General features: G+C 39.1%; 2 protein-coding genes across 9 annotated transcripts in view; both read left to right on the plus strand.

Moving 5' to 3' along the window:
- The window catches only part of LOC122660523 (probable mannitol dehydrogenase), an 11,150-nt gene extending 10,467 nt beyond the window's left edge, over nucleotides 1-683 (plus strand). For both annotated transcript variants that reach the window (XM_043855867.1, XM_043855866.1), the window contains exons 5-6: nucleotides 30-183; nucleotides 330-683. In XM_043855867.1, coding sequence (XP_043711802.1) covers nucleotides 30-183; nucleotides 330-529 — 354 coding nt within the window. In that variant the 3' untranslated portion in view covers nucleotides 530-683. The remainder of the gene's footprint in view (nucleotides 1-29; nucleotides 184-329) is intronic.
- LOC122660522 (probable mannitol dehydrogenase) overlaps nucleotides 1-10,464 on the plus strand; it is a 24,841-nt gene extending 14,377 nt beyond the window's left edge. For 3 of the 7 annotated variants that reach the window (XM_043855865.1, XM_043855860.1, XM_043855861.1), the window contains exons 2-6: nucleotides 7,972-8,081; nucleotides 8,515-8,628; nucleotides 9,134-9,650; nucleotides 9,723-9,876; nucleotides 10,028-10,464. In XM_043855865.1, coding sequence (XP_043711800.1) covers nucleotides 7,984-8,081; nucleotides 8,515-8,628; nucleotides 9,134-9,650; nucleotides 9,723-9,876; nucleotides 10,028-10,227 — 1,083 coding nt within the window. In that variant the 5' untranslated portion in view covers nucleotides 7,972-7,983 and the 3' untranslated portion in view covers nucleotides 10,228-10,464. Of the gene's footprint in view, nucleotides 1-7,902; nucleotides 7,938-7,968; nucleotides 8,082-8,514; nucleotides 8,629-9,133; nucleotides 9,651-9,722; nucleotides 9,877-10,027 lie in introns of those variants that run through there. The other 4 variants (XM_043855859.1, XM_043855864.1, XM_043855863.1 and 1 more) reach the window with 4 other exon arrangements.
- Nucleotides 10,465-15,352: the final 4,888 nt, after the last annotated feature.

Raw genomic sequence — 15,352 nt, forward strand, 5'->3', positions numbered from 1 at the left:
TGTCATGCCTTATTGATGTTTGATTTTAGGCCGCAATGGGTACCCTGGATGGTATCATCGACACAGTCTCAGCTGTTCACCCTCTGCAGCCATTGATTAATCTACTGAAGACTAATGGCAAGCTGATTATGGTTGGTGCCCCAGATAAGCCACTAGAGCTGCCAATCTTCCCTTTGTTAATGGGTAAGATTTGAACCTGTATTGACATTAATGTTCCATTGGTATCAGTCACACAGATACATGAGTTTTAAAGTAGTCGTCCATGCTTATATTTACATGTTATGTGCTCAATTTTAGAATTTGCTCTCATTGTGATTTTGATTTGGTAGGGAGGAAGCTTGTGGCCGGCAGTGGAATTGGGGGATTGAAAGAAACTCAGGAGATGGTAGATTTTGCAGGAAAGCAAAATATAACAGCAGATATAGAGGTTATCCCTATGGACTATGTGAACACTGCCATGGAACGACTTGCAAAAGGTGACGTCAAGTACCGATTTGTCATTGATGTGGCAAATACCTTAACTTGTTAGCTAATCCGCACAAAATCAATGTTCTGCAAGTTTGAAATTAATCCAATTAAAAACTCTGTATTTGTACAGAATTGTGGTTCATGATGCTAATCACTTGTTTAGATGTTTTTAAAGGTATTGGTGAGATTTAATGCTGTTTGCTTACGTTTATACATAAGATGTAGTGATTTTTGTCTGAGATTTCATCGTATGAACAATATCTTGGCTTGGCTCTAGTTTTAAAATCCTGAGATTTTTACCCTGAATATTATCTGGGACCCGGGGAGGCCCCTAGGATATTATTAAAAACAGAGCAAAAATAAGAGTTACACGGGGTACATGACCCGCCTTACCCCAGACCCAAGGTACAATGAAAGCACTCTCATGTCACTCCAACAGGTAACCTTACCTAGCCCAAGAAACCTGAACACCCAACAAAACAAAACTAGAAATGAAAACTTGGGAGGCCCGCCTTGTCCTCTCTAAAGATGCGAGAGAGGGCAAGGGGAACCTCCCCTATCGACTGGAAAAAGCAGTTGCATTTAGTCTCACATGCCCTTTTGGCAAGAAAGTCTGCCGCCCTGTTACTCTCTTTGTAGGAAAACATCACATTCGCATTCAACTGATCCACCAAGTGCATCACCTCAAAGTACCAGTACCAGCACTTCCACATCGTGCAGTTTCTTGAAGTAACGACCTGCACAATGGACAAGGAATCCGAGTTGACATGGCAACTAGTGTACCCATGGCCTCACATAACCGGAGACCATCCATTAACGCCTTCATCTCCGCTTCAGTGTTGGAACAGTGGCCATAAAAATTTCCAAAGGCCGAAATCAGGTCACCAGCTTGATCACGGATTACCCCACCCCCACCACTTTAACCCGGGTTCCCACTTCTGGCGCCATCCACATTTATGATGTTATACTTCATATATAATAACTGATAAAGAAGAGGCTACGAAAAAGAAGATTAGAGCATGGAAAACCTAATGATCAAGATTCCAGCCACCACTCTCCTCCATTTGTAACCTCTTTGACATTGTATATGCACAACCACCAACTACGTAGACATTGCAACCCACCAACTCTTCCTCATTATTTCTTTTCTTGACTTTGTTATAAACTTGATTGTACTTCTCACATCTGAATTAATACAAATTGACCATAAGGGTGAAAAACAAAGCCCGAGCTTTAGGTTGGAGAGGTCTTTGGAAGGTTATAAACCTAACAGTTGTACACTACCCGATCGATGTAGGACTAAACCTTCGAATTTCCAGCCACAGAGCGCACTCACTGTATCAATAACTACAAACCTAGAGAATATACATCACCACTAGCTAATCAAAATTTCAAGTTGTATAAAGAAGATTGCACACCACATCCCTTGTTTAAAAAGGAGCAGTTGAAGTATTTCTTCTTGCATTTCAATTTTCAAGTAGGCAAAAGTCCATTTTATCCTGACTTGAGCTCTCTATAAAGTATCTCTTATGGGATTGAGGGCTATTGTCGCTATGGGTTATTATTAGAGAAGCAAAATCTGAATGCTGGCAAAGGGGATCAAATGGATGGTATTGATCGAACAGTCTTTATTTATTAACAGTTTTTTTTCTGCTGTTGAAGACGACATAACCGATATGTTAGTTAGTTCTTTCTTTAGCCAAAAAAAAATCTTAGTTCTCTTAAAATGGATTCAGCACTCATGTAAGTTTTGTTCTTGCTGTAAATTTCCTTTGTTACCTTTAGAATTTAAATAGATCAATTGGACAAAATCTTATGTGCTGTAAGGGTTGATTATCAGTCAATAAATTTTTATTTTTTTTTTTTGATCTTCTGATTGATGCTTTTCTGCTCATGCTTGCTAGTTGCTATGATATAAATGTTCCTTGCTCATCTGCTGTAATTCAATAATCGCTTGCCAAAGTGGAATTGGTTCCAGTCCTCTGTTAAGTGGTAAACTTTCAGATTTGCCTTTTGAATCTAGTCTAGGCACTCAATCTTGGATAAGTTTGAACTCATTTGAGAGAAATTCATACCAATAGCTTTCGAAGGATTGGATAGCCTTTGAACTTGATAAACACAGCTATGCCACATCACAGCAGAGTCAACATACTATCTCTCCTACAAGGCTGAACATTTTAACATAAATGCCTTGTCACTCTCAGATATTATTCCTCAATCTGAGATTCTCTTTTATTGTTACAACCTGTTCTTATGTACAGTTGTATAACAAACTCTGTAAAAGGGTTACATAAATACAAGGCACTGGTAACGAATCAATTACTGATTCATTACCATTTTGCAACACCTCTTCATCGTATTCTCTTCAGAACTCGACTAGATTCACCTTCTCCATGAAATCCTCTTGAAAATTTCTGGCGCACTTGAATGGACCCAGTAATGGCAGATTTTCCATTGAACATCCAAAAGATTCAGATACCATGGAGAGGAGTTAGGACATCAAACTAATTATTGTGATCTTGTTAGATATTTATGTTGTGGAATGGAATTGAAAATTGTTGATTGGGTCTTGGGATTACCGATGTAAGAGAGTTTAGATATCAAACAAGGAATGGATTGGATTGGTTTAGCATGTTCCTAATATAAAATTAAGCTTTTCCTTACATTATAGGAGTTGTTACCCTGGTTCTATAAAACTGATATGTCCGATGCGATTCCTCTCCAGCAGGCATCCAAAGGCTGGGCTGGCATGATCGGTGTCGGGATGTATGCCTGAGTACTCACTGGGGCATTGGGCACTAGAGAGGAGCCCGAACCGTCCAATGAACCATCAAAGTTATGGTCTGGACAGATCTACCAAAATAAAATTGGTCAGAAGATTTAATAAAACCACGGTTGATTACACTGAGATTGGCATTAAGACAGCTTTGTCCTTTCGGACCCGTGCAATATGAGATAATTTTTTGTAGCAAAATATTTAGTCTTAGTAATGATGTTTTGTATCGTTTAAATAGAGGTTGTCACTTGTGTCAGTGCCACATTGGACGATGACACCGTATTGTCATCATACATGATTACACCAAGATTAACCCTACTAAGTATCAATAAGTAAAATGCCAATAGCAACATTTCTTATTCATGTACGCAAACAAGGTGGAGACAATCTCTTTTTTTCTTTTCCCTTAAAAATTTAATATGTGGGCTAGTATTTTTTTTTTTTTTGGGGGGGGGGGGGGGTGGGTAGAATATGTGGCCGGGTTAGTAGGTAAACCGGGTCACCATGTCTTCCACTTCAACAAGACCTATCTTGTCGTGTCGTTTTGATAATATTCTCAAATCCATTAATTTGGGCTTTGGGGGGGAGTGGTTTCATGTTCCATTTTGGGCTAATGCTCTGTTTATTACTTCTCATTTTCACATTTAGGTGGTGGAAGTGGATCCAAATCCAATCCCTTAATCCTTTTATGGATTAAAAACAAGTGAAGTGACCATCTGTCACATTCTAGTTTCAACGTATAGGGCCCTAAGTTCCACTCCCCAAAAAAAAAAAAAACTTATAAGGCCCTAAGTGTCATCCCATAGGTGCCGAGCCCAATTCCAACAGCAAGTGATGTGGAGGAGGTCAGTGAAAGTCTAATCAAATATAAAGCTGAACCATTTTTCTCTTGGGGCAATTACTATGACTGTTCAACACCTAACTTATATTTATTAAAACTCTCCTACTTTAAACTTCTTTTTTGATACTTTTTGCTTTTAAACTTTTACATCTCTTTCTCTCCTCATATTTTTAAATACCTAGAGTACCTTTCCTTTTCACCAAGTAACCTATTAATATATTTATCACACGAAACAAATGTAAGAAGTAATCTACACCTTACATGAATAAGAGTTTGGGGTATGAATGATCATATCATTTTTTACATGATAGAAATTCTTATGTTTTGCAGGCTTTGGTGCAACGGTAAGGTTGCTCAATTATGACCAATTGGTCATGGGTTCAAATCTGAAAATAGCCTATCTCCAAAAATAGGGGTAAGACTACTTATTACTTATACTATGATCCTCTTTAGACCCGTGACCTGAGCCTCATGCTTTTGGGTATATTTTTTTTTCTTTTTCTTTTTTGAAAAAAAAACAAACATTTGTGACAATAATAATTCGTCAAAAAGTAAAATGTGACAAGATGATTTGTAGGTATAATCATGTATAACAAATGGGATTGGTAGACTTTGATGGCCAGCACTACCGACCAGCTCAGTATTGGCATCACCAATAACTGACCACAGATAACCTATTTAATTTTTTTCAATCTCATGTGAGAAAAAAAGCTTAATTGGTAGTACTTATTCTTTATTTGTGGCTTTTTGATGAAGTCCATCTACCTTACCCCAATTTTACTTCAATTCAATAATCCTTTTGAAGTCACGATCCCCTTCTCAAGTTCTTCTCTCTTTTTGGAATATTGAGTGGGTTTTGCATTATTCTCAGATGTATGATCTGACTAAGGAGGAAGTTTCTCTTCACCCACGATTGTAACGGTGGGCCAAGGTAGCATGGTTTTAGCTAGGTATCGGATATTGGTAGGTCGGTATTAAGTATCAGTATCGGATAAGATACAGAGATGGTATAGGTTGATATCGGATATTTTAGAGAATTTTATCCTCAAATATACCGACACAATAGGGTATTTGAACCATTATATCATGTGTCCATACCATGCACTGAATTCAATATCGACCAAGTATTGATATCGGTGTCAGCCAATACCAATATAGATCGGTCGAGGGCAAAACCTAGAACCATGCAAGGTAGTAGTGTCATCATAGTCTACCAATCCCATTTGCTATGCATGATCAAACCACAAGGCACAAAGCTTTTTGGTCCATCGTCACTGTTCTTTTTTAGATGAACGGAAATATATAAATCCAACAAAAAAAAGAAGCAAGAAACAATACAATTGCCAAGCAGGCTAATCAAAGAGGGGTTAACCCTCTAGAACATCAACTTTTTCAGGAACAGTCACACCAATCTTGATAAGGTAGGTAGACGAGAAAGGATGCCAATTAGTCATATGAACAAAGGAAAATTCCTTGTTTGGATCTACATTATCTTCTTCATGACTTAACGTTTCTGGGGTCCCTTTCGAAGAAGTGATAAAGAGCTATCTCATCAGAAAAAGGCTCCAAATAGGGATGTAAACGGATCGGATATGATCGGAGCTGGATATTTTCTGGCCGAATACGGATACCTCTAAACGGATTCGGATTCGGATTCGGATTTTCGACCATCCGTTTACATCTCTGCCTTGTGTAACCCGGACCTTTCTCCCCTTAGCAGATACAATTCACTCTCAATCCATATCTCTTAGATCATGATTCTCTTTTCATCATATTCTAGAACTTGTTTAATCTTCAAAAACTCTCAAAATCATTATTTACTTAATTTTTTATTATTAAGTATTCGGATTTTTTTTCGGACGGATTTTAATCGGAGTATTCGGATTATTTTCTGGATATCTCTAAATGAATACGGATGCCCCTAAACGAATACGGATGCAGATTCGGATTCGGATTTCAGTTATCCATTTACATCCCTAGCTCCAACGGACAGGAAAAATAGAAGTAGACTTCTTCCTCTTGGCGAAGGACCTGATAGGGGTAAGAGAAGTGGGGCACAATAGGAAAAAAAATCCTCTGCAGTGCCTTAATCTTGCGGTGCCCTATAGTTCGAGCCTGAGAGCTTGACACATAGAAGATGCATCATCCAATGGTAAAAGCTCGATCCGGCACAACAACTCCTCACTCTCATCCGTAACCAATGAGAGTGACGAGTTAAAGAGACATACATGAACTTTTATGGAGCATATAATTACGAGTTCAAAGATATGAACTCTTATCGAACATACATGAACTCTTATCGGACACACATGGACACATCCCAAAAAAGTTCATATCGGACCAGAAATTATAGGTTCAAGCAATTTAAAGAGATTGTAATTTAAATAAAAGGGAAAAAAAACGTCACGAGGTCATGCCGGACACGTCGTTTCTGCATCCTAACACAGGAACATGCAAAATGACCTTCGCACTCCTAGCCATTTCGTACTTTCTTACAATTCTTCCAGAGACTTCTAGCCAATGAAAAATCCCATCGCAACGGTAGTCCACATTGCAGATGAGATATGCCAAAAGTTAAACATCGAGAGACGTAAGAGAGATGAACTTGAGTTAGAGTCCATATTCACCGCAAGAGCTGGGAGAGTAACAAATCAGACCAAGATGGTGGAGGCCACAGCAACCCATCATTAGGTGAATTTTCAGAAGAAGGGAGATTAGATTAGTGAGTAAAGAAGAAGTGTAGGATTAAGAAAGTGGGGTTTACCGAGGTATACGAGGTCGGATTCAGATCTTCAAGGCGCAGCTGCCCGTCCTACTTGTACTGCACAGACACATGGCCGCACACAAAGACTGCCTTACCCCACATCGAGAGACGTAGGAGAGATGAACTTGAGTTAGAGTCCATATTCACCACAAGAGCTGGGAGACTAACAAATCAGACCAAGATGGTGGAGGCCACTGCAACCAATCATTAGGTGAATTTTCAGAAGAAGGGAGATTAGATTAGTGAGTAAAGAAGTGTAGGATTAAGAAAGTGGGGTTTACCAGGGTTTACAAGGTAGGATTCAGATCTTCAACGGCGCAGCTGCCCATCATGCCTGTTCTTCACAGACACATGGCCTCGCACAAAGACTGCCTTACCCCCACTCAAGCACGGGTAAGGCAGTCTTTACGAGCAGCTATGTATCTGCGCAGCACAGGCAAGATAAGACGCGTAGCTGTACCGTAGAGGATCCAAATCCTACGAGGTATGTGAGAGTCAACCACGTGTTTCTTTTATTCTCATAAATATCCCCCACCTTGTAAATGGCAATAAAGGGCGAGGTGGCTGCCTCTCATATGTATGCGTGGAGAGCAAGTGAATTCTTTATTAAATTGCTTGATGAATAAGGGGAAGAAAGTCAAGGTCGGAAATAGCTGCAAATTAACTACAGCCGCTAACCTTGACTTAACATCAGATTCATATGACAAGGGTGATACAAAGGTTGTAAATCAAGATATCGGTAATGGTATCGATTTTGAATCTTCTATACCGGCCGAATTAAATGTAGATTATTTTACCCCGATATAAAAATTGTTCCACCCGGTATCAGTATCGATATCGATAACAGTCACCACTGACACCGATACACTGATCGGATACTGATACTTAAAACTGTGTGGTAAGTGATGACGATTGATATAGCCTAAGGGTAGACTAAGCCAAAGCACTCCCACACAACTTCCGTGGTAAAGCGACTCTGCAGTTTGCTTTCTTTTCTTCTATATATACCCTCATCATCCTCTGCCTATCTTGCTTCATATCCCCAAGTTCACAACACACACCACTCTCTCTCTCTCTCTCTCTGTCTCTTTCTTTCTCTCTTTTTGTGTAAACTGTGAACTGTGAACTGTGAAAATGCCAAAAACACCAGAGGAGGAACATCCACAAAAGGCCGTGGGATGGGTAGCCAGAGATCCTTCTGGAGTCCTTTCTCCCTTTAAGTTCTCGAGAAGGTTAATTTTCACTTTCTTCTTCTTCTGTCCAATATTCTGCTACGTTTCATTTGCTCTTATTGTGGCTAAAAATCCTAAAATCCCCTTTGATCACTTATTATAAATCATCTTTGGGGCTTGCCCTTTCTTAGGAAATTTGTTATCATATATCTGGGTATTTCCTTTGTCTAATTAAGGATTTATTATTAATCTACCCGACCACATCGTCTCTTTTTCTATATATTTTGTGGGCTCATGTTCTCCGTGCTGTAGCCAGGCTGCGCCTAGACACATAGGCCTACCACTTAGGGGGATAGAGTGATCATTGCACCCATCCCATGTGACTCTGGGTACAGCCTGCCCCGCGGCACAGAGAACATTCTCCCATATTTTGTTTAATTGAATAGTTGCAGATGATATGAATTGCTAGGTTTTCTGTGTTTTTGAGTTGCAGAGATAATGGCGATAAGGATGTAACCATCAAGATACTGTATTGTGGGATCTGTCATTCTGACATCCACAATGTTAAGAATGAATGGGGAACTGCTATTTATCCTATGGTTCCTGGGTACGTATACAAATAGAATAACTCTACTCACGATTCCATGGTTTCAGGAATCGGATCATTGAACTTATTTTTTATCCCTTTTTTACTCTTTTCTTTTCCTTTTTTTTTTGTAGAACTTTTTTTTACCTCTTGTAGCAAGATCTACATGTCATTTAAATCAAACTTCAAAAAAATTATGGAAACCTTTGCTTCTTTTGGATTCCAATTCTAAGATCAATTCCGATTTCAAATTCCAAAGTGAATCATAATTGATGGAGGCCAATCCCATGTCCGATTCCAAGTTTTTAGACCACCTACAGATTAGCATTTATCCTTACTGTACCGTATCATGTGACTCATAGGGTCCAGAGATATTGGCTTCGAAAGTAGGTGGGCTTAAGCTCTTTGAACCGGCCCAAATATGGCCCACTGATACGATAGCAACCGATACGTACCGTGAACTAAATCCATACTGTCAAACTTAAAGCAATAATTTGTTGCTGCGTTTGTCTACTTGCCCGTGCAGGCACGAGATTACTGGCGTGGTGACAGAGGTTGGGCGTGATGTAACTAAATTCAAAGTGGGAGATAAGGTTGGCGTTGGGTGCATGGTCGGATCATGTCTCTCCTGCGACAACTGCGCGCAGGACTTAGAGAATTACTGCCCCAAAGGTATCCTCACATACAATTCTGTCTACTACGATGGCTCAATAACCTTTGGTGGGTTCTCTGATAAGGTCGTTGTCGACCATCACTACGTGCTTCGTTTCCCCGACAACCTGCCTCTTGATGCTGCTGCACCATTACTGTGTGCTGGGATTACAGTTTACAGTCCTTTGAAGTATTTTGGCTTTAATACTGAACCTGGAAAGCACCTGGGTGTGGTTGGTCTTGGTGGTCTTGGTCATATGGCCGTCAAGTTTGGTAAGGCTTTTGGACTTAAGATTACGGTGATCAGCACCTCGGCTAGTAAGGAGAAGGAAGCTCTTGAGCGACTCGGTGCCGACTCATTCTTGGTTAGCCGCGACCCTGTTCAAATGCAGGTAAATGAAATAGACGAAAGCCTTTGATTGATCAATCATGTATTTTCATGCCTGATTGATGTTTGATTTTAGGCCGCAATGGGTACTCTGGATGGTATCATCGACACGGTCTCAGCTGTTCACCCTCTGCAACCATTGATTGAACTACTGAAGACTAATGGAAAGCTGATTATGGTTGGTGCCCCAGATAAGCCACTTGAGCTGCCAATCTTCCCTTTGCTAATGGGTAAGATTTGAAGTTATCTCTATCTAACCTGCATTAATATTCCATTGGTCTGACACAGAAACATGAGTCTTAAAACAAGTGTTCCGTGCTTAAATTTACTACTTACATGCTCAATTCAAGAATTTTCTTTCTTGTGATTATAATTTGGTAGGGAGGAAGCTTGTGGCCGGCAGTGGAATTGGGGGATTGAAAGAGACTCAGGAGATGGTAGATTTTGCAGGAAAACACAATATAACAGCAGATATAGAGGTTATCTCGATGGACTATGTGAACACTGCCATGGAAAGACTTGCAAGAGGTGACGTCAAGTATCGATTTGTCATTGATGTGGCTAATACCTTAACTTGTTAGATAATCCACACAAAATCAATGTCTTGCAAGTTTGAAATTAATCCAATTGAGCACTCTGTAGCTGTGTATGACTTGTGGATGGATCATCATGCTAGTCAATTGTGTAGATGTTCTTAAAAGTATTAGTGAGATTTAATGCTTTTTGTTTATGGTTATACATGAGATGTAATAATTTTTGTCTGAGATCTCATCTTATGAAAAGTCTTGGCATTTCCAATTTATTGATATTTTGAGCTTAGAGATAGTGTCTCCAAATACTTTGTCAATAAAGAGAATGATGTTACGCATCTTATATAATAAATGGTGGTGTCCAACCCAATCCAATCCAATAACCTAAGCTTCAAGGTAGAGAGGTCCCTTCGAGGTCATAAGCCTAATAGCACACTACCTGATGGATTTGGGACTAAACCCGCTTCCTGATTCCTGGTCATGGAGCACACCCACTGCATCAATAACTATGTAACCCTAAAGAAGGTTCATCACACGTATTTCTTTTGATGCAGTGAGTGCGCTACATGGCAGGAATGAGGGGTTAGGCTCTTGGGTTCACCCTGAAGCATAGGCTTGTAGGGTTGATGCCGTCGTCTTCTTGCATTCCACATAGGCAATAAACCATTTTATATAGAGGCACTTGAGCTCTCTATTAAGTATCTCTTTTGGGATTGAGGGGTATTGTCGCTATGGGTCATTAGGTAGGTTAAGTTGATTTTTGCACTTAGTTGGCTCTCGTCAGATCTTGCATTGAGGGGTGCAGCCATGATTACCTTTTACTCTGGTACACTGGGTAATTAAGGTCTCTACATCATGAACGTGCATTTCTTTTCTACCACAAAAATTTAGAAGATTTGTGTGTGTAGATAGGTTATTTATGTGGAAAAGCCAGCAAGATGGCTCCATAAATAAATTTTGGGCTTTGGCCATCCACCCCACATTCATCTCAAACTTTGTGGCATAAGGTCCTTGCTTCTGGCCTCCGGAGTATAATCTCCCTATCCCAAAATGCCCAAAATGAAAGGAGTTCTGTCATCATTCAGCACAGCACAGCACAGCACAGGCTTCTAACCAAGGTTTTAAAAGGTGGAATTGGGATCTGGATCGGTTCCAGCTGATTCTGATCTTGATTGGATCGGAATTAGCCAAAATCGGTTAGGAATTGGCCAAAACTAAATGAAATCTGCCCTAACCGTAGATTTTGGAGGGGGTCGATCAACTCCAATCCAGATCGGTTGATCTGATTTCGACTCTTGAATCCATTCTTCCAAGAAAAAAAGCTCTCTTTGTTTTACTTAGGAGCTCCAATCTTCAAAGGATGTGCTTGCTAGGAGTAATTCTGGATCTTGCTGAAAATATTGAGGAAAGTTGGAAGGCCAAAAGTTCTATCTTCAGGGGGTAAAATCATTCTTATCAAACATGTTTTAAGCAGCATGCCATTGCCCTTAATTTCAGCAATTTCAGTCTCTAATATGTATCCCTCAAGACTTTTGCTTTGATTCACGTAAATCCTAATGCAAAGACTAGTCCAGGTTGAGAGATGCAAACTTGAATCCGGCCACTTTATTCCCATAGTTAAAATGAGAATGGCAAAAAACTCTTTGTTCAGTATGATATATTTAAAACGGCTCAGAAATTAAATGAGACAGTAAAAAATACAGCCAAACATTTCGAGGATACGTATTGCATTCTTCAAACTCCAAAGGTGAGGACTTGGAAGGTTATGCAGGTGTTGTGCTTTACAACATGTCTATGGATATGTATTGTTCCTAGTGTATCTTGGATCGTCGAATTGAAATACAAGAGTTTGCACGTACTGAAATATATTGTGTTGAGATTTTAGGAGTTATAGACTTAAAGAGGTATAATCCCATATCGGTTAAGTTCGGTATATGTGTTGTCTTCATGTATCCTTCGGCCATCTCTAGCTAATGACTTAAGCTTTTGGGTTGATCCACCTATATTTAACATGGTACAAGAGAGTCGTCATAACAGGGTTAGATGGGAATTCCAATAAATTGCCTGTACATTTGAGCATCATCATTTCATGCGTTTGAGTTGAACTTATAATTTGGCTTTCTTTTTTAGAAAAGTATTTACAGCAAGTAATTCTTCATTGGAATCTCCCCATAAATATGTTTTGGGAAGGAGGGTTGGGGTGAGAAGGATCTAACCTCAAAAGAATTCCTTTCTTCCTGTTTCATATGGCACTGAATTTCTTGCCCCCTTTTTTCTCTTGGCACGTAGACTGATAGGGAATTGAAGCTGTTACTGTTTTTATTGGCATAGTGGTTGGTGTGTTTCTACTTTACTCGCAAGTATAGGTTGAAATCTCTACCATTTTGATTGATTCAATATTTTGTTTTTTTTTTAAAAGAAGTTTAAATTATAAAATTTTAGTTGTTAGAAAAATTCTATGATGTAAAATATAATGAATGGAAAATAAGGAATACCATGTAAAATTAATCATTTTTGTTTTTTTAGGGAAAATCTTGTTGTAATCAAGATTGAAGAAAAAAAATGTAATAACTTTACTTTTTTTTTATACCCTTTTTAGTATAACACATTTTTCTTTTAGTGAGGGTAAATCATGTCATTTCACATAAATACTACATTAAAAAACTTCAATTTTTTAAAAATTCTGTTTTACTCCTACATTAAATAAGACAAGGGGTAATTAAAAGAAGGGTAATTTACACATACCACCCCTGAGATTTGACGAAAGGATAATTTTACCCCCCAGTTTTGAAAAATTCTGCGTAACCCCCTGAGGTTTGCAAATAGTAACAAATAAGCCCATTCCGTCAATTCATGACTAACAGTGTTAAAAATAAGAGGTGAACCGACAAAATTACCCTTGCAAGAAAAGAAAAGAAAAAAAAAAACTCTGCAACTCTTGTAATTTACTCACTGACTCAGAGCAAGGGAATGATGGCGATGTTGTCGGTGGACATCGGAAGACCTACCTTCGTTCAACATCATTCCTGCATAAACATCACCAGTGTAGAACCTATGTACTCCATAAATACTAGAAGATCAAATGTATAAATTAATCAACAGATTTTAGCAAAAAGAAAGCGCAAACCTTCGTTATCGTTGGGGTTTTCGAGAATGAGAACAGAATTCCTCCACGCCAAACAATTGGATTCAAATATTGCAGACTTTAAATCCGCAACAGATATGAAATTCCCTAATATGGGAATCCAAGAATAATCTCTTTCACTCTTAGACTTGTAATACACACCAGCCATATTTGGTTCTATTAATATTTCTTCGTTTGATAGTTTCTCTAAATTCCTGTTGTCAATTCTAAATACTCAAAAGAAGAAATCGCACAGAGAAAAGAATATTTCATTCAAATTTTGAGAGAAAATTACAAGTACAAGTATTAACATCAATATTTTCTTCTGATATTTTTTCTTTTTCAATTTTCCAACAACGATTGAAGAAAAAAGTACAATGACGTCCAATACTTCTCGGAGATAGAAACCGCAGCAACACATCGATATTGACTCTGGCGAACAGATCGAACGAAAATCGCCGGTGGAAAAAGATATGTAATCAGAAAAACTCTCTTCGAAAAACTTATAGGGTTGATCAGAGTTTGCATACGACATAGAATCCCAAGAAACAAAGCTCATCCACACCGAGATCTAGCCAAATCGATAAACTATCTCCTGTGCCAATCTCCTCTAAGCAAAAAAATCTTCTATGCAAAGAAAAGACGAACAGATTGATGGAGAAAACCGCTTCACGATCTCTTCTTCGCAAAAAAATCGGGAAAGATGAACGGGTTGACAGAGACAGTTTTCCTTCTCCACGGGGTGTTCACCGTACTATATTATGGCTCACAAACCCTTCTTTTACTTCAAAGTCATGAAAGGCGTTATGGATTTCAGGGCTTTTGGCATCTGGGTTATCTGGGATACCTGCAGATGAGTTGCAGGTTTTTTTTTTTTCTTTTCTTGCAAGAGTAATTTTATCAGTTCACCTCTTATTTGTAACATTGTTAGTCATGAACTGACGGAATGAGCTTATTTGTTACTGTTTACAAACCTCAAGGGGGTACGCAGAATTTTTCAAAACTGAGGGGTAAAATTATTCTTTCATCAAACCTCAGGGGTGGTATGTGTAAATTACCCTTAAAAGAATATTACAACTTCTTAGTTCACTACTTTGGTCTCAACAAGTCCCATACTATTTTAAATGAAACTTTTTTCCTTCTCACTTGTGAAAAGAACCATTGCTTCATGAGTCCCTATCTTGAGAAGGAAAAGAAGAAAGACATATATATTAAAAAAAAAGGGGGGGGGGGGGGAATACACTATCCGGCAACGTGGCTTCCATGTTCAAACACAGCACAGGGCAACGTGGCTTCCATGTTCAAACACAGCACAGGGCAAAATGACTATCACACCGCTCATGAAATACAAAAATCCTATTCATGTTGATGCTCCCATTTGCGAGCGTAATGATTACCCCCTCCCTAACACAGGGACCACATTGTCAATTAAAGAACCCTCTCTCCCTATAAAAAATGATTCGACTTGACCAAATTTGACTTGCCCAAATCACTAACACCGGAAAAAAAAAATCCTCTGCAGTGCGGGCCTGAGAGCCCGACACATGGAAGACGTGACATCCTACGGTGCTGAACTCAAAAAGAAATAAAAGAAAAAAAAAACTACCTTACATCAAGCGCGCACCGTTGGATGAAGCTTCTTCCACATATCGAGCTCTTAGAGTCGCACTGTAGTACACCGTCAGATGCCCACACTGCAGAGGATTTTAATCCCACCAACACCATGTTTTTCAAGTATGGTTTTAACTAGGGTACAAGTGTACAACTCCATAGCAGTGATTTGTTCAACCTGCACGGACTGACCCAATGTTGGTGATCGGGCCGGGCCGCGACCCATTTACGCAGACGAAAAAGGAAGGAAACTAGAGAACAAGGACAATTGGCTTTCACTATCAACAGCCATGTCCGAAAAAGGAAAGAATAACTTGAGAATGAATAAAAATGGCAAGTGGGGTTAGAGTGTGATAATCCTCTCAAAAATTTTCAGTTATCAACTTCGAAAGCCTGAACAGCCCTATCCGGCCTCGATCCTACCGCGACCTTTTATCTTCT

The sequence above is a fragment of the Telopea speciosissima genome, chromosome 4, assembly GCF_018873765.1.
Source record: "Telopea speciosissima isolate NSW1024214 ecotype Mountain lineage chromosome 4, Tspe_v1, whole genome shotgun sequence".
NCBI classification, from domain to species: domain Eukaryota; kingdom Viridiplantae; phylum Streptophyta; class Magnoliopsida; order Proteales; family Proteaceae; genus Telopea; species Telopea speciosissima.